Source organism: Opisthorchis viverrini (assembly GCF_000715545.1).
Source record: "Opisthorchis viverrini unplaced genomic scaffold opera_v5_228, whole genome shotgun sequence".
Classification (NCBI taxonomy): domain Eukaryota; kingdom Metazoa; phylum Platyhelminthes; class Trematoda; order Opisthorchiida; family Opisthorchiidae; genus Opisthorchis; species Opisthorchis viverrini.
This window is the reverse complement of record NW_008751882.1, coordinates 306,895-325,176: the sequence shown is the minus strand read 5'-3', so window position 1 is coordinate 325,176 and position 18,282 is coordinate 306,895. Positions and strand designations below refer to the sequence as shown.

The following is an 18,282-nucleotide window of genomic DNA, read 5'->3' as shown; positions in this document are numbered from 1 at the left end:
TCAAGCTTGCGAGTTGTTCGGCTCCGCATGATCCTTCAACCAAATCAAACAGCGTGTCCACGGAGCCATTTGTGGACCTATGGGCATTATGGCTTTGACTCGGATCCCATCCATGGCATCAGAAGCATGTGTTAGCGATCCATCAGAATGGCTTGCAATTTCAAACTGTCCACCCCCCACACGCATGACCATAGGACTAGGCCATCATTTATGCGGCAAATCATCGATAAACCTCGTGTTACGCATTCAAGCAAGTGTAAATCAGCTTTAATAGGAGGAATTGGCCGAAAAAGTAGACGTTACATGATGAGAAATTCGCATTTTGAAGTTGATCAGACCACCAGTCGAAAGAAAGCTGATATAATAGGGAAAAATAAATGGTTTGCTGTCGTTTTGCCTAGCAAACTCGCAATTTGTAGACATATCAAAACCACTGTAGACCAAGCCTTTTTGTTTACGAGTGTTCATTTTCAGTTTTCAAAGTACCTGTCTATGCTGGATGTACAACTTGTTTGAAAATAATTGACTCAAGAAGGTGGCATCGGACATCGAGGACGATAACCACATGATAGTCGCTGGTTTGTTCACTGAGCTGAGCAATTTGATTGCAAGCGTTTCATCACCAGTTGAAGTGACATCATCAGTGCGTTGTTAGGGAGCGTAGCGATGGGTCGGTGGTTTGCACAGTTCAGCAAACAAACCAACGACCATCTATGCTACGAATACACCATGCATTATATACGGTTGTGTGTCTGTGGTGAACTGCATGTGTAATAGACCTTAGGAAGCGCCCTCGTCCCTTCACCCTTCCCTCTTATTCTTCGGATTTTACATCCAATGAAAGGCGCTCAGTAATAGCGTAAAAGACGAAGTTTTCGATTTTTCAAGTGATCAAGCTGATAGGCTTTCTCCGAGTAATTTCTTCTAGACTGCGCCATAGTAGCACTTCGTGACAATTCTAGGTCAATTTTTCTCAGAAATCTGGCAGCTCGAATAAACTTCAAGAACTTCGTCAAACGTTCCAACACATGAAAGGTCGTTCATATTCTACGCGTCACTGAGCATCATATACAGCCAAATGAGCTACGATTAGTTTTCTGATAAACTAATTCATTAGCGGGTAGTCCATCCTACCACGGCGCAGCAGCTGACTGGACAAAAAGAGTTGAATCATAAAATCCAGCCAGTCATGCTCCGCAGGTTAGGTCTGTTTTCATTCTATTACACAACTGTGCTGGGAATCTCAGAGTTTCTGGCATGGACACAGGTCTCGGTGTCAATGTCCCCGTAGTTACTCTCACGTCTGCTTGGATGTGCTGCCCACAGGTGTGGGAACCTCAATCTTGATCGTCTTCCACAAGGATTCAGGGCTTCTTAACTTCTTTCCCAAGGTTTTATTTCCTCATATGTGTATGGCACTTAAGCACTATTAGGTAGCCCTGGTGTATTGCTGTCCATGATGATGATGATTGTGATGACATTCACACATTACAGCTGTCTTTATAAACCAACACCATTATCAACCTATGACCCGATAACCGAGATTAACTGCTCAGCGTTTCGGCGATTGCGGGAGATTCTCTGTCTGATCGTACCAATCAGTAATCGGACCAATCAGATGCGTTGATTTCAGCCTCCAATCAGCGAAACGTTGGCGTGTCCAGTTGACCAATAAAAACGACGTCCTTGTGACGCAAGCTTTTGGTTCAGTCCGCTTTTCTTCGCTTTGCGTGATTCTGCCTGCGATTGAAGAATGTCACACTCGGTGGCTAAAAGCCCAGCAAAAAGCACTGTCCCGTCGCAATCGAACCAGATTAAATGTTCCAAACAGTGCACAGTGCAAATTCACTCAGACCAAATTGGAAGGAGACAACACCATAGAACTGAATACCATATGTTTGTCACTTCAAAACTTGTTATCTATTTAAATTTTCATTTGTCTAAACAGGTAAATTTTATGCCACTGACAACAGAATTTTACCTAGCAAAATACTGGAATGTAATACCCAAGTAACATTCGGATTGTTGGTCCACTTTTAGTTGTGTACCCAGCAAATCGTGAGTTATTGGTCAGCTTATATGTGTAACGTTTTTTATCCGAGGTATTAAATGTCACATTTTGAAGACGCGTGGTCCACACCTGCCCGAGCTTTCCTTGTTTAAAAAGCATTTGGCGATCTGTCCTGCTAGACTGTGTATCTCGAAAATGTGCAATTTGGAACGCACCACATAGCCAGATAACAAAACGATACCCTAAGCAGCAAAATTTATTCACCAACACTAGCGAAAACGGAAGCCTCGGTATGCGACTGTACACACCTCCGTCGAAATGAACCAGAGCTATTTCTTGGTGATTTCTTCTATTTCTTCTTGGTGATTTATTTGGCGCCTTTAATTCGGCAGTTCAGTTCCTCCGTAGTGATCGGATCGTTTCTTTCTTGCCTCGTGGTCTGACTTCATTCCACGTGATTGGTTTATTGATTAAACCTTTAGTAGTCTTTCTGCTTTGATGCAACTGGTCCGTTAGTTGTCATTAGGTTCTGTGATTACCTATGTCATTCATAGTTCTGCAAATACGTAGTCCTGCAAATACGTAGCCGATAGATGCGGCCAATATCAGTATGATTCTTGATCGGCTATTGTGTGGTGCAACATGCCTAACCCCAACACGCTCTCCGGTCAAGGCGCCTGTAGTGACACCAGAAGTTCACGAATCCAAAACAAAGACAATCGCGTCCGTTGAGGTGAGCTATCACAAATTGTGGGCCAGCCGGTTTTGACCAAGTCAGACAGCCCAAAAGTCGCCTGGCCGACTGATCCTGAAATGGGCCTTGCCGTCAGTGTGCAACACTATTTTGTCGTCACCCGGCGAACTTATTCACGTCTACTCCTGACTGACTGACTGACTGACTGACTGACTGGTCGAGTATCGACCAACTTACCTGATTAACGCACTCAAGCTCCACGGTCTCGGGCTGGCAAGCTGGCTAGTCCAGATTTCTGGGACATTCAGTTGAAAGTCACTTAATTCTCTTTCAACTTCATGTTTCATTTTGGAGGATATCCACAATATCGAAAAATCTTCCCCAATATAGCACTACTCATAAATCGGGTTACCTGTTATAGATTGTTTCCTGCGATCAATTGAGCGACGTTGACTTGTGCGCTAAAGCCAGAAAGTCATATCGTTCAAATGGAGGTCTACCAACAAATGCCGTGAATTCAATCCGCGCTGCTGTATACAGCGATTGAGGTGCCCGAGCTGATGTCGGATGTGGCATGCGTGTATGTACTTTTATGTTGGATGAGATGCTGCTCAGTACAACTCAGGAGACTACTGAGGCGCATAGATGCTCGCACCACGATGAGGTACTGTTTGTTCGCGGCGGCTTTTATGTTCCAATTAACTGAGATGGTTGTCAATGCTTTACGGAAATCTTCAACTGCGTAGGAAGTGGGAACTGGCAATATCGTTGGCAGTATGTCGCCGGAGATGTGTAGCGAAACACACCGGAAATATCTTGTAAACCTGCAACTATGTGTGCTGTCCCAAGTTGGTTTCAGTGGTTCCTCACCAGCAGCTACTCACCCCATTTTCTCTGAACCTGACTTATTGCTTAACTACTGAAAAAGACATGAGTAGCGAAATCAATAATTCTTATAAAAGATTGTCAATTCCAAACTCCAGTGCAGACAGCATGCTGGTTTTTTTTAAAAAGATTTTGCCATTGACATTCTGAAAGACCGAATGCCATCGTTGCCTTGTCATTCCCAAATCCGCCTCGCGCACAGATCTATCTGCTTACAAAGAAAAAGGTGAGTCTCATGATCCGGTTAGCGTTTGGCCAGCCTTATCTGGTGTTAAATAACATCGTGCTTTCTGATAAGTAGTTTGTTGGCTAAACTGGGCAGTTTGATTGAACACGTCTCATTGTCATCCACGCTAGCTGAGCTACCAATATTCCGCTCAACAGCAAAAGCACCTTTATTAGTCAGCAACATCAAACTAGCAACTGATGTTTGAAAAGTACCACTTCGAAGCCTCTTTTTCACGTGACTGCTTTATTTAGAAACAAACAAACAACTAACTGGTAAATCCGTAATAAACCATTCTGCTTTCAGAGGGAACAGGCTACAAACCCACCTGGGGGGAACTTATTTGTAAGTTAACAAACCTGATTTGTGGTTGTAATTTGCCCCCAAATTCATTGATATTCATAAAGTTCAAAGCTGGCTGGACGAATGACCTTGAAACGAGAAGTTGTATTGCACTTTGCGCGAATGAGAAGACGCAGATGGGGCCGGATTCAAAATGGGCTTACTTGATGACACCAACATCAGACTTATAGCTGGCACTGACAGATATCAGCTGCTAATGGATTAGGCAGAGGTGTGACGAACATCCTTGGTAGAACATCTGTCCAGCAGATAAAAATCGATGGTTTGAGTCCGTCATCAGAGGTGCCTTTTCGTCCATCCTCCTTGAGCTTCGCGTTTCAAGATCCGTTAAATTCGCCTTCTACATTCAGATGATAACCGACTGACCTTGAGAATGCTTACTATTCGGTGTGATGTTTTGTGTGTGTGTGCGTGTGTGTGCGTGTGTGTGCGGGTGCGATGTGTTGGGGACCGTTCTTACTGTCGTATTTTTGTGAAGTCCTCGTAAAAGTAGACCGTTTGTGACTTGATCAAATAGCCTTGAAGAGTCTAGTAGGCGACGTGTACTGCACGTCTGCTGACTTTGTGCGTTCAACACGGGCTAATTGCAGCAGTCCCCTGTGATCAATAGTCGGAACATCTCCTGCGTCAGATGACCTCTGGAATTCTAATCCGAGATGTTTAGTAAACCGTTGTAGGATTCTGCAGGTCAAACTAGCTATTTCTGGAGAAAAGACTACTTCAAGGAATGCCTTTTTCGCACTTCGGACCTTAACCCAAGTGAGAACAACTTCTCGAATGTCAAAAGCTACCGGTGAGCATGTCACATGAGAATCTGATGTTGTGGCTGGGTGGCTAAAGAACTTCAGAGAATCCTATATCCCTCTCGCTTTGTCCTCCAAGCCGTCAGATGTTAACAATTTTTGTATTCTGTGTTGTGTTTACCTGTTGATACATCAGTTCGAGGTTTTTTCACCATTGCAACATCAGAGTTATCCACCTACCGGATTTTTCCTTCCTTATAAGGCTTATACAATCAATTCAAAACTGTCGTCAGGTTGAGCAGTCTGTCGAGTCGATACTGATAGGACTTTGTGAACATTATATATATATATATATTAGATCCATAGTTCGTGTGGGTTGGTGTCGGCGAATCCGTAACGAGGCAGTTAGAAAGCGCGTTTTCGGTTGTGCAATGGGTACTTCCATTGAAGAACGTGTCCAGCACCAGAAGCTGCGTTGGTTGTGCCGTGTACTGCACATGGCTAACCATCGCTTGCCGAAGAGAGTGCAGTTTTCCATGCCCAATTCAGAGTGGTGTAAACAGAAGGGTGGCCAACCCTTGATTTGGCAGTGGGGTATGAAAGAAATCACGAAACGTTTGGGTGCTGTCGGTGCTACTCGCCTTCCAGGATGGGGACCGCATGATCCCCACAGCACCTGGTTAAAGACACTGCAAGATATGGCTGCCAACCGATGTTGATGGCGATTTTGTTGTCACTTTCTATCCAGATTGCCTGAATGCGGTGTAGGCACCTCGGAATGACTGTGGTAAGCTAGCACTAAGTCCCTCCCCCGTCCACATTTACTCTTTTCTTTACAATAAGGCTTTCAAATAAATCATGGTTATACGGCAGTGAAGCATCGGTGCTGAACACTGATGTCACGCTGTCGATCATGATGATGATGCCAGAAGACCGCCTGCCTCACAGAGATCTTTTTTCCAGCCCTGTGCTGAGTGGAAGCGACCGAGAGGTGGACACTGTATGACCTGGAAACGAAGTACTAAAGCACTAACCAGTCGGGTGGGCAACTGCCACCTCCCTGGATGGGGCCCCGGGACTCAAATCATCAGGGGTCATTGACACTGGCGGAATTTGCCGAGTGGCCACTGCTACACTCACTTTCACCTCGGATAAAGAGATAAGCGCGTGTCACCTGGAACTGATCCCAATGGATTTACCAATGTGTCATCTCCAGAACGATCACAAGAGGGACCTCCAAAGCTCGGCCTGATATCTTTCAATTTAAAAAAAAATTTCGTTCACTCTAAATGAACAGTACTTATAATCCGTTCTGGATGCCCTCTTGCAATAGCGAGGTTTGCTGTCCACTTGCTGCTGAACAATAGATGAAACCTGCCGCACAGCAGTCCTGAATAGACAGTGACAAGGGCGTGTGTAACAGACTACAGTGGGTTGTATGGGCCCGAGATGTGTCAAGTGCGGACAAGCGATGTGAGAAGCGTTCAGGTTTATTACCAATGGTGTTTAAGAAGTGCTCCTGGTGTCAGAAGGCGGTAACGAATTTGTAACGAGGTAATTAGAAACCGGGTTTTTGGTTGCCCGGCGGTGGTGGAAAACAGGATCATCAACTGCGGTGGCTCGGCCATAGATACCAAAACATCGTCTGCGAAGACGAGTGTTGTTCTACGTGCCTTCTTCTGAGTGGCGGAAACTGCGAGGCCGACAAGTTATGACGCAGCAGAAGGATGTTGGTGTTTTACGCCTTCCAGAATGGGGTCCCCGTGACCCCATCTGTACTTGGCTGGAGACATTGCAAGAAATGGTGACTAATCGATTTCAGTGCTGTCTGATTGCCAGCCTGTCTGATAGGGCAGCACCAGGTTCCTCCTCACCCACTCTCTTCTCACTTTAAGGAATGTAAGACGGTGAAGCATCAGTGTTAACTCAATGTTATCACTGTCCTGACGATGATCGTGTTCTGATCAACTGAACTTTGCCTCGGTGACCATGGATCCCGTTGTGGACCACAGTCTCCTTAGTGCCTTCTTATTACCGTAAATCCCGGTCTGGATAGCCACCTGATCCCCTGGTGCGCTTGACCAAACCAGAAAAAGTCAACGAACATGCGCACCGGCTGATCTCTTCATCACTGTCGCGTACAAGTGGGTCAAAAAAAAGTGATTCTAAGAAGACAACTCATCTGTCAAGGATGCGTGAAGAACAACCAATGAGATCTGTCTCAACGAAGACGGTTATTCCATTGGCTGTTATGTAGTCCCGTTACGTTCGGAGCTGGCTGTCCTGATAGATCCTCACAGAATGCCTGAAAACCACGCAACCATAGGGGCTTAATAGTGGCCGAATCGAGAAAAGCTGAGCTTTTGAAAAGTGAACACATATTGCTTGACACATTCCGAGTTTAGTTTCTTCCCGTGAACCTGGTAGCTTTGTTTTAAATTGCCTTCTCCTATCACACAGCTGTCCTACGTGAAATGCTCATGGAGTTGACCGGTGGTAAGTGTCCATCTGTTGGCGTAATTGCACAGACAGAGTTTCATAACCCAGAGCGTTGGAGCATGTGATCTAAACCTAAGTACCCTTTTACGAAAATAAGCTGAGCTTTTGAAAAGTGAACACATATTGCTTGACACATTCCGAGTTTAGTTTCTTCCCGTGAACCTGGTAGCTTTGTTTTAACTTGCTTTCTCCTATCACACAGCTGTCCTACGTGAAATGCTCATGGAGTTGACCGGTGGTAAGTGTCCATCTGTTGGCGTAATTGCACAGACAGAGTTTCATAACCCAGAGCGTTGGAGCATGTGATCTAAACCTAAGTACCCTTTTACGAAAATGGGTTTGGAGTTCGTGTTACCCCGTTTGTGTTACCTGTTCGGGAGTCACAAGAAACCCCATGAATCGCGCGGGCTCCCCAGTAACACACTTGAGAAGATGAACTGCGTGAACAGGGTCTCCGCATGGCTGGTCAAACAGTTGCACTCATTTTTTTCTATAGTATCCAACTTACTACCCACCAGAAACTCGCCGCCTCGTATCACTCTAGAGATTCGTGGAATACGCGCTGCTGAATTGAAACGAGAGATAAAAGTTGGGATTTTCAGTGGAGTTCGATGGTGATTGTGGAATGACGTGTTCATTCAGGGGACACAAGGGTGCTTTGAGGTCAAAAGACATACAGAGTGATATTCTTGTAGAAAGAACACTACGAGGGAAGGGGATGATTGATCTATCCCTGGAAAGGGCCTTTCTTTTGAGAGGGGGCCACACTAATCGGCTATTGGCTCATCGATATTGTTCTTGTAGTGTTTTCTGCTAGAGTTTCCCTCAACTGCTCACACAAATATTCGTCAATTCAAATCAGAGAAGATTCAAAACTTTGCCTGACAAACGAGAGGGTAGCAATACATTACCGCCACAACAGAAAGTAAAAAAGAACTAAAAAGGGCCACTTTCTGTTCTTTTCAGGCATGAAAATGGTTGACATGCCCACTACTCTGGAAATCTGTGAGTCCTATTTTCCCGACTATTTGTTTCGCCTCGTTTTTTCACGGTTTACCTAGTGCACACAAGTGTACCACAAGTAGCTCGACTGAATGCTCCTCAGCATTGACGGTCGTGGGTGTGTTCGCTGAGCTGGGCAATTAGACTCTAAATTTATGATGAACTACTCATAAAGTTGCTGAAAGTTCGTCGACAGCTCACGACCGGTTTCGCCCTCGGCGAAGGAAGCCATCTGAGGACTTCCGAATGATACGTGAGGACCGCGGTTCAAATAAAACTTAAAAATGACATCATTTTGGCACTCGACTGTCATACAACTCGGAAAAAACACGAAGAGTGGGATACTGCCCGGCTGTTCAGCCCTAGATAGGAAGGAACAACCGAACAGCCAGGATTCGTTTCGAAAAGCCGAAGTTTCTTGAATAGTACTACTACGCTTGACATCCGCGATTTCTAACCCGGGCTCTTTTCTAAAGTTGTTCTAACTTGAAACAATAAGAAACCCTTTGGACAGAAGTTCAATAACATCACCACTGTTTACTTATAAGTCCATCTGAATGACAGGCTCTGTAAACTACGGTATCAGTGGATCCGGTTGTGCGGCAAACCAACCTTTTGTCGATGGCCTACAGGACTGGCAGCCAATCCGACCACTATCATATTAGTAAGCAGATTCTCTGCCGGAGCAATTCACACCTGCTTTCATTTTATAAAAGACGTTTAGTGTGATTTTATCGTTAGTCAGTCAAGCTTCAACGCTCCCGTAACTAACTCTTGCATTTTTAATTTTTAGTTAAGACCATCACTCAGGCGTACGCGGAATATGCTGAGGGCGTTTTTTCTCGAAGTAAGCTGACGTACTGTTGCCTGCACCCATGTTTTGCATTCGTTTCACCATTTACGACGAAGGTTTGTCTCGGAGATAGTTAGCTGTTCAATACCAAAAGCCTCAAGGTGGATATGGATATGTGTTGAGCGGCTTTCACCATGTCTATAACCATGCATCGTTTATGCTACTGACGAAACGCGTGAGTAGTCACGTTTTTTTGAACAGCTTCCCTGAATCCAACAGGGGAGTGACCGTTTTGCATAGTTTGCGTTTAGTGTTCGGACAACATCCCTGACAATTCAGACACTTGTAAACCCTGTAAAAACGAGATTTTACTTCCGTGTCTGGTAGTCTGTAACTGTTTATTGCCCCATTCGAGGGGCTTATTCTTCTCAACCATAGCACGTTGTGACAAGTGACATGAACACTCCACAGAACAGCTATGTATTGCCAGATGACTAGTGACGGCCACAACACCCAACCTTCGAAGAAACTCGATTTCTTTTCATGAAAAAAACGGTTCTTGTCCGTTGTGCTAACATATGTCGATGGCGCATTTTAAATGTCTCCACACTGACTATTCGTGAACCTCACAGAGAGAGAGTCGTCCCGGTCTTCTCCGAGGGGTCGCTCACTTAGAAATGTTCCACTATTATGAGCAGTCTTGACAGAAAATGCAACTGCTCGGTACCTGCGATTTATTCCGTACAAAACTACGGGGGCTGCAGTAAAAACTTCCAATGTCTGGATACACCACCAGTGAACGAATCTCCTCAGCCAGTTTTTGGACACTCCGTCCACCAGCCAGAATTTTCCTGACTCCGTTCAGACGCTCCGGCGAATTTTCGATTAACTTAATATTCGATAGTCAACTCCCCGTTAAATCTATCCTAGTTATCCGCAAAATTCCTCTTGGTTAATCTAACCATGCGTTGAATCAGGCAAGAATAGGACGCCTTACTTGGTCTACAGCTGAATAAACGCAGGAGAACAAAGTGAACACTGGTAGACATTTTCTATCGAACTTTTCACTCCAGATGAAGTTACCGGGGACTTCCTAGGTAAGTTCAACTATAACTAACTTCATATTCTGAAGGCACACAAATTTTTTGTGCAACTCGATCACTGTATCATGTAGCTGTGTTTCTAATGCCTAATTGAAATGGCTGACTTCGATTTTGGGTATATCTTTGTAGAGACATGCAATGCCATGACAGATACTGCTCTGATGTCGAACATCCCCTTGAAAATTTATTGAGGCAGTTGTACAGTGAGGTGGTATCAGTCTTCGGGCTGGATATCGATCCCAATACAATGATCTCTCGATCTTACCCTTTCCCACAAATATGGACATCACTGAAACCTACACCAGAGTTTGGCCCGTCCAAGAAAGAGATCGCACAAATGTGTCTAATTTACCCTCCTGCAGCGCCTAATCAAAAATCAAGGAATGCAGGAAGCGCGCGCACGGCGGTTGTCGCCTGTTCGGCTACGACGCGAAATGTTGTTGGAGCACTAAATCTATCCTCATTTTTACCTGTGGTGCACAATAGTTCGGGCGAATGGTAATTTTGTTACAGGTGATTGTGGTTACCCCGGTAACAGCAGATTCAACTGGGTTGATCAAGTCATCTAGATGTCAGTGAAGCTTTTGTGTTGTAGGTGAAATCACTATGTGCCGAACAATCACGAAGCACTGTAGAGCTGGTTCTTTAGTTTGCAAAACTCCAGTGCACACTCCCCAACCTCTCGGCTAGTGATTGAAGGCCTAAACGTTCGGCCACGAAAGGCTGGCCAGCAGTGTGATTAGCTCACACTCAGACAGGATATAGCGCGACTCATCCTTCAACTACGGAATTCACATCAACTGGTCAGATATTAACTGCCTCTTCAATTGACATCTCATGAGAGGCGCACTCACCGTGTGAATTTCGTCCTTCGCGCTGAACTACTTATAACTTGCTGGTAGTATGAGTAAAGCTTGAAATTTCGAAATGAATCTCATCTCGCAGTTTAAATCACTATGACCACGGTTCTTGAGTCACAGTGAGGACAAAACAGCTGTAAAGAGTTTCGCGACTACTCATCATCGACTTGAATGACAAAGTCTCCAGTGCAGTACCGAAATCCCCCACACACTACCAACAGCACGGTTGTGCTTGATTAAGAAATGTAGTTCTGGAAGTCAACTCAAATGTCTGTAATGCATCACTCATGAGGTGGCCGAAAATTCGTCGTCGAAGGATTTTCAACGACCTTATGAGTAGTGCATTACAAATATACATGTATCGCGATATCTCGAATATCGTAGCGATTGAAACATGAGGCGGCCTGGTGCATGCAGCACACTCACTTGCCTGAGAACATCATGAAGAAACGAGAGATTCAGCTGGGTTCCAGGTGAGTCTCTCGAAAAACCAAATTAGTTTGCAAATGAGTGTATTTCGTTAACTCAAATGTGTTGCTGCCATCTCAGCAGACGAACACCAAACTCTTTTAAAGGGGAAGGCCTTTGCTGCGGAGTGATTTACTGAAAAACACCAACTGAACAATTACAGACTATTGGATAGGGAAACAAAACTCTCATATGCATCTTGATTACAAAAACTGTGTATCCGTCTTCTTCTTGAACGCGCTTTCCTGAACTTTCCTGGATACTCATTGACTATTACTCAAACGTAAACGAATGCTACAAAGTGATTCCACAAATTCCGTAATAATAATAGAGGTGAAGCGAACCTATGAGAAAGCCACATCCTACTTGCATGCTTCATAAGTTGTATCCACCGTTACACCAACAGCATGGCTGTGCTTGATTAAAACGTGTGATTCTGGAAGGTAACTCAGATGTGTTACTGCCGCTACAGCATACGAAGGCCAAACTCTTTTAAGGAAGCCCTCCAAATTGTCCAGCCTGGCTTTGGCACATGGGCTATGTCTGAAGTGGAAAAGATGCTGATTGGAAGCTTCATCCACATATATATCTGAGCACCAATATGGTACTTGTTCTCTGATTAGCTCTAAAGTGTCTTTTTGCCATTTGTCCATAAAACTGTTAGATGAAATCGGTCTCAGTTTCGAGTCCATGAGAACGCCAAAAGTTGTCATTGGGATACACTGTTAAGTACCAGCAAGCAGCGAAGCATCGTTGTTGACCACTGATTTCATGCTGTCGATGATGATGATGATGATGATGATGATGATGATGACGAAGATGTTGATGAATAAGATTATGACGAAGATGCTGATCACGATGATGATGATAATGATGATGATGGTGATGATGATGACGAGGACGAAGATGATGATGATGATGATGATCAGCTGTGCACCTCATAGAAGCACGACCGAATTTGATCAGCTTTAGGGCATTTCATTGGGAAACGATCGATGTTGATGCATGTTCACTAACGTCTATCAGACGGCCGTTGTAACTTTTGCTCTCGCACTCACACGCACTCACTCGTTTGTTCGGAACATAGCTGTTGTGTTCCCTTCTGCCAGTCTTTTTTCGGGCACTTGGCACTGGAGCAGGTCAGCACCAGATACCGCAGACTGGCAAGTCAGCAGACAGCAGCGACAGTACGAATTTTCAATAAAGGGCCCTGTAGTGAGTGCGGCAATCACAGAAAAACTTCGGTTGTAACGAGACTTATGGCTTCACTTTCCTTCGTCGCCCCAGGAAACATTGACTCGAGCGCAGAAAGCGGGAGTCTGGTCACAAACGGGGGCCGCATTGACCGGATCTTCACACTACATCAGTCAGTATAACAACATCATACGTATAAACGACCCGAAATTTTGGTTCTCCTGGATTTTCAAGACGAAAGAGCCGAAGTGCAAAATGAAATCCTGTTAGCCAAAAAAACGGCAATTTTTATCTTGTCGCCATTTATGTTTTTCAGTCCTACCACTTATTGTGGTCCAGAAACTGCATGAAAGTAAGTATGACTCTCGTGAATTTCCAAAATGAACCTCATTTCTCGGTGAAGTGATGTTTCCCTAGAATAAACATCAGCTTCGTAGGATTTGCTCCTTCAGATAGAATCAGTTCAGAAGTGTACTACTTCTAGTTTTGCTCATCCAAACTGTGTGGACAGATTGGTTCCTTGGTGTGGAACCTGTGGTCCACACCCAGCACGTGTCCATTAGACTGGCCCTTCCATTGATAGCTATTCATTGTATTCCGTTCCGACGCGGTGTAATAGATCGTCAACAATGAAGTACTTTGGAACTTTACTGATTTGGTGCCATGAGTCATCACCCTGTGCAGCTCAAAGTGTTTCGCCATTACGTGATTCATTCACACGATGTTGCTTTTCGATCCCGTGACAAGTGTTCGGAAGGCTTAACAACATCGGATTTGGCTCAGAGAAGGGGAGAGTAGCCTAGGAAAAGGAACCACCAGTGAAAGGGAGAACGCCTTTCGATGCAAATGCGAGCTAAGCGGTTACAAGCCGTTAGACACGAACGCAAATATCTTATCTGCACAGAATTTTTGAAAAGTGAACTTCTCAAGCGTCCTTTTGAAACTTTCTGGACGTTCACTGAATAAACGAACACTCCAAAACGGTTCCGTAATTTCCGTAGTGACCTTCAACGTCCATCAGATGCGGGGTGGAGCTTGGACACCAGACAACCCGCATGCTTCCCCAGTGGTACACATCGCTACACCAGGAACAGTCGGGGATCATCCATAGCAGGCTACGATATCTACCCCTCACCTTCCTGTTATCTCTCCCGAATTATCCACACTAAGCACTTATCTCGCAATCGAGTCAAATACTTTAAAGAACGACATCAATTAAAGTGGAAGGGTACACTTTTGACTTCTAGCCACCATCAAAGTATGCAATATTAAATTTCTTTCTGTGACCTTTGTCACCCAGAATTACGGGGTTCTGCATGTTCTATGTCAAATTAGCGGCTGATGGAAGCTATCCGGAAGACAACCATCTTGCGATGTTCTTCTCGCTTCTTTTCAAAACAACCACAGTTTGAAAGGAGTTCTTTGAACTCCAACGAAATCTGCCCGATGAGCTTGTCAACGTGACAGCAGCCGAAAATGAGCCCTCGTGGGCGAGAAGCACTCTAACGCTCCCCCTCTTTCTGCCTGTAGCTACCCCCAGAAAAACATTTGGAACGAAACAAACTACCGTATCTGGTACGTCTACCCTTTTTTGGAGCCCGCACGTCTATATTGTGTAGATAATGACACTCACGTGATCATACACCTTTTCCCCAAGTAATGAGGAGGATGTTTGACGAAATATACTCATATACATTGTACATCGACGCTAGCCACCTGAATCCCGCTTCATATCTCAGAGGGGTACCATCGAAGAGTTTTCAGCAACCTTACAAGTAGTATGTTGCGTCAGAAAAATATACTCCGATCTCACGGATATCCTATCAACTGAGACGTCAGGTGGCCTTTTTGAAGCACATTTAGCTGAATAATATCACAAACAAGAGATTCGTCTGGGCTTTAAACGAGTGTCTGGTTAAAACCAAATTAAATGAGTGTACTTTGCCAAGTTCGTGCAATTTCGGTTCAAGTAGAACATTAGGTTACCGGGAACTCGGGGACTGCGCCTAAATGTTGAGCCTCAAAAAGAGTGGAACGGTTCGCGGGGACATGTTTGGACGTGCAGCACATCGTAAACGAGAGATTCAGCTGCGTTCCAGACGAGTCTCTTGTCAAAACCAAACTGATACCCAACTAAGCGTATTCCGATAATTTCGTGCTATTTGGGTTCAAGTAGAACATAAGGTTGACGGAAACCCAGAGACTGTGCCTAACTGATGAGACTTGTCCTGGACTATCGAAGGACTTTCAGCAGCCTTATGAGTAGTATGTTCCTTCGAGCAGAAAACGTGTTGACTTGACTTGTTGATTTTTGACTCAATCGTGGATTTATCCCAGTTTTTACGACGTGTATTTGAAACGCACATAGATATCAGGTTTCTTTTATGCCGCCGGGTGACATCAGTTACAAAAACAACCCATGGGAACTTTCCCCATGAGCCACATCCTACTCACTTTTTGGTTTTCGTGAGCCGCCCAAGCTCATTAAGATTGCCGTTAGCTGTCTGCCTGCTTGTTTTTTACCGGATCACACCTTTTTCGAAGTAAGCGTTTATCGTAGTTGCATCCGTTTTTAGGTGGAGGCAATTACAAAGTACTTGGTAAGTTTTCTTTCCAAATTCACCAGTGTCAATAAAAAACCGTCAGCGGGCGACCTCGATGAGAACATTTTGTAGCCGCGGTGAGAACAAACAGCGCGGGCTTCTGTCATTCCGATAGTGAACAAGCGCGCAGCTAATTTGTTCGATGTGAGTAGGACTGACGGACGGTCACAAACTGTCCGAACGGTAAACCAATAGCATGATAGGTGACAAGAATCGAATGCGTGTAAAAGTATAGGTCTCCATACTCGTTTCTACCATGGGGTATCCTCAAGACCAGAGAACTTTAAGGTATTCCTAGAAACTATATAGGTGCATGTAAAGGGAGAGTAACTAGCCGCTCAACCGATGACATATCCACAACTGGTGACGAAGCATTTTCAAATCGGTTGTCAGGTCAATAGCCACCTGATCAACTAACAGTAAACTGCACGTTGCACGGAAGAAAGCTCGATTAAATGGACTGGAGAACTTGCTTTCGGATAAGCCCGGCGGGCGGGTGATACTCCGCAAGCGTGTGGAACTTGTATTCGAATCAGGTTGAGCGTGCGTTCGGATGAGGCACACTGATGATGCGTTCATGATTAGTGACGGAATATCCGCAAGAGAATTACGAACTCTGGAATACAGACCAACAGAAATCTAATCTGCCGCCAAAAAAGGCACCCGGACTAGGAATATTTCGATAAACTGGCAAATAGGTCACGTAACTAAGATAAGTGGAAGTACTGGGGTGTTTGTTAGTTGAAAGAGATGGTCAAGCTGAAAAAAAATGACGCCATGCTTTGAGATTCCATTGCACCTAAAGATGTGTTTTAGCGACGCTAAACATGACAGTAATCCTTCTCGAGAATGTCTGAAAGAGAACGAGGAAAAGGAAATTTCCAACGAGAGAGAACTTTAGTATTAGAAAACCTACTCATAGGACTGGGGGAACAGACAACGTTCCCAGTCAGAGCGTCGAACCCCAGTAAAGCCACTTGAAATATGAGCGACCAGCTAGAGGTGCTTGAGAGCATCAAGCTCACTCATTTCATAGTAGGGGTCCCAGGAATAGGGGACTTTTTAAACGAACCACAAAAGGAAGGAAAAATCTACCTGAGACATTCAGGATCAGAAGGAGTTTAGCTGGCCATTTTTCGGTTCCAACCAGTACACTTGTGCCTGCAGAGTTGCTCTGGTCGGACGCGGAGATGAGGGGCATACGAGAAGAAAAAACAGAGGAAGGATTGTCACGTCTCCCCGAGGGATCCCGCTGCTAGTCGACGTTTTAACAGCAAGTCAAACAACCGTACCTGAGAATTTTCTGAAGCAGCCCTTAGCCAAGTTTTGTTCTTCATATCTGTCGGTAGAAAATTACAGTAAGTGTTCGCTGTCAGAGGAACCGAAAGCAGCAATGGACTTACAATCTTAGCTTCTGGGTCCAGTGCTGACGTAACGGACCTGAGTAGTTAGGCAACAGCATTCGATGTGTATGAGCATCTCGGTTAACAGGGTGCCCGTCCTTCAGCTCAGAAGTACTCACTCAAACCGTGTCAAAATACGGAAGTGCGAGAGCTTTGCCTCAAACACCTATGACCCTGAACTTGTTACAGAGGTCATACATAGGGAGATTTCCTTCGGCAGAAAACAATTATTGACTATGGTAGTTATTGGTTCGCCGACAGTATTAACTGATTCTTTGAGCAATAAGGGAGAATGATTATCACGACCACATCGTCTGCCGGACTTCTTTTGAGGCTTATACCCATGCACTTCCTCTGGTTTCGTGCCGTCCATGATTTGTTGCACCTTACTTAATTGCTTCGATAGACGGCTTTTCATTCGCCAGTGAACATCCACCAATCATGGTATAGAATGGACCAGTAAGCAACACCTAACCAATGACGTGAAAATCGTGCACTTATGGACAACGCTGATTGGCCGGTTGGAAAAAATGTCGTAATGGCCCATAGAATCGGGATAGCATTTGTCAGAACAAAGTGAACCCTGGGAGCATTAGTTCCTATTCACAGGCACTCTTCAGACGATAGGAGTCATTGCAAATTACATTTTATACACGGTTAGTATAGTTTGATTAGCGCAAAGTGTTAAATGTGGCTGAGCTTTGTCTAGATCCAATCACATCGCCCCAACAAACAAATGAACAAACAACAGGTTTTAAACACTGCCAAGCTACAGTTTGTCTCCTTGACTCGTATTGGTGTTTGACAACCTTCGTGACATACCATCACATCTCGCCCCATTCGATTTTGAGCATTCAAGCTTTGCGAAATCACGAATGAAGTTCGGCCATTTGTCGAGCCTCTACCTAACTTAACCGGCATGTTTTCGTCTCAGCAGCACATCTCCAAATTTTACCTTTCAGAGGAGCTACAGTCTCAGGGAGTTACCATCGATGAAGTCATGAGTGAGTCATTCAGATGTATTCGTAACAAATACTTGGGATTTTAAGCAGTAAGACTATTCGGGCCATCTCTAAACGCCAGGATGCATACAGCGGTTTTAGCACCGTCCAAAACCATCAGCACCAAGCAGGTTCCTAATATTTAAGGTGATTCGAATCAAAAGTTAGTTGAACCCCATCACATTCGGTCACATGTGGCTGATTGGTCATCTGTAGTGTGACAGATGAGGTGAATGCACGAATCCGCAAGGCTCGGTTAGCGTTTGCTAAAGTGAGACACCTATGGCGTCAGAATGGTTTATCCCTGAATCTGAAGGGACGTGTGTATCAAGCTGCAGTACGGGCTGTTTTATTGTGTGGCTGTGAGCCTTGGCCTATTCGAGCAGCGGACCTGAGACGTCTTCAGGTGTTCGACAATCGTTGTCTCAGAACCA

At 44.8% G+C, this 18,282-nt stretch overlaps 3 protein-coding genes across 3 annotated transcripts in view; 1 reads left to right on the top strand and 2 right to left on the bottom strand.

The window, feature by feature from the left end:
• On the bottom strand, window positions 1-192 carry T265_08564 (hypothetical protein; the record flags this gene model as incomplete). Its single annotated transcript, XM_009174409.1, has 1 exon — window positions 1-192. The coding sequence occupies one exon, from the start codon at window positions 190-192 to the stop codon at window positions 1-3; it is 192 nt and encodes a 63-aa protein (XP_009172673.1).
• Window positions 193-238: 46 nt separating this feature from the next.
• T265_08560 (hypothetical protein) overlaps window positions 239-18,282 on the bottom strand; it is a gene marked incomplete at both ends in the record, with an annotated part of 63,459 nt that continues 45,415 nt past the window's right edge. Inside the window, one exon of the mRNA XM_009174405.1 lies at window positions 239-355. Coding sequence (XP_009172669.1) covers window positions 239-355 — 117 coding nt within the window. The remainder of the gene's footprint in view (window positions 356-18,282) is intronic.
• T265_14616 (hypothetical protein) overlaps window positions 18,066-18,282 on the top strand; it is a gene marked incomplete at both ends in the record, with an annotated part of 4,730 nt that continues 4,513 nt past the window's right edge. Inside the window, one exon of the mRNA XM_009174430.1 lies at window positions 18,066-18,254. Coding sequence (XP_009172694.1) covers window positions 18,066-18,254 — 189 coding nt within the window. The remainder of the gene's footprint in view (window positions 18,255-18,282) is intronic.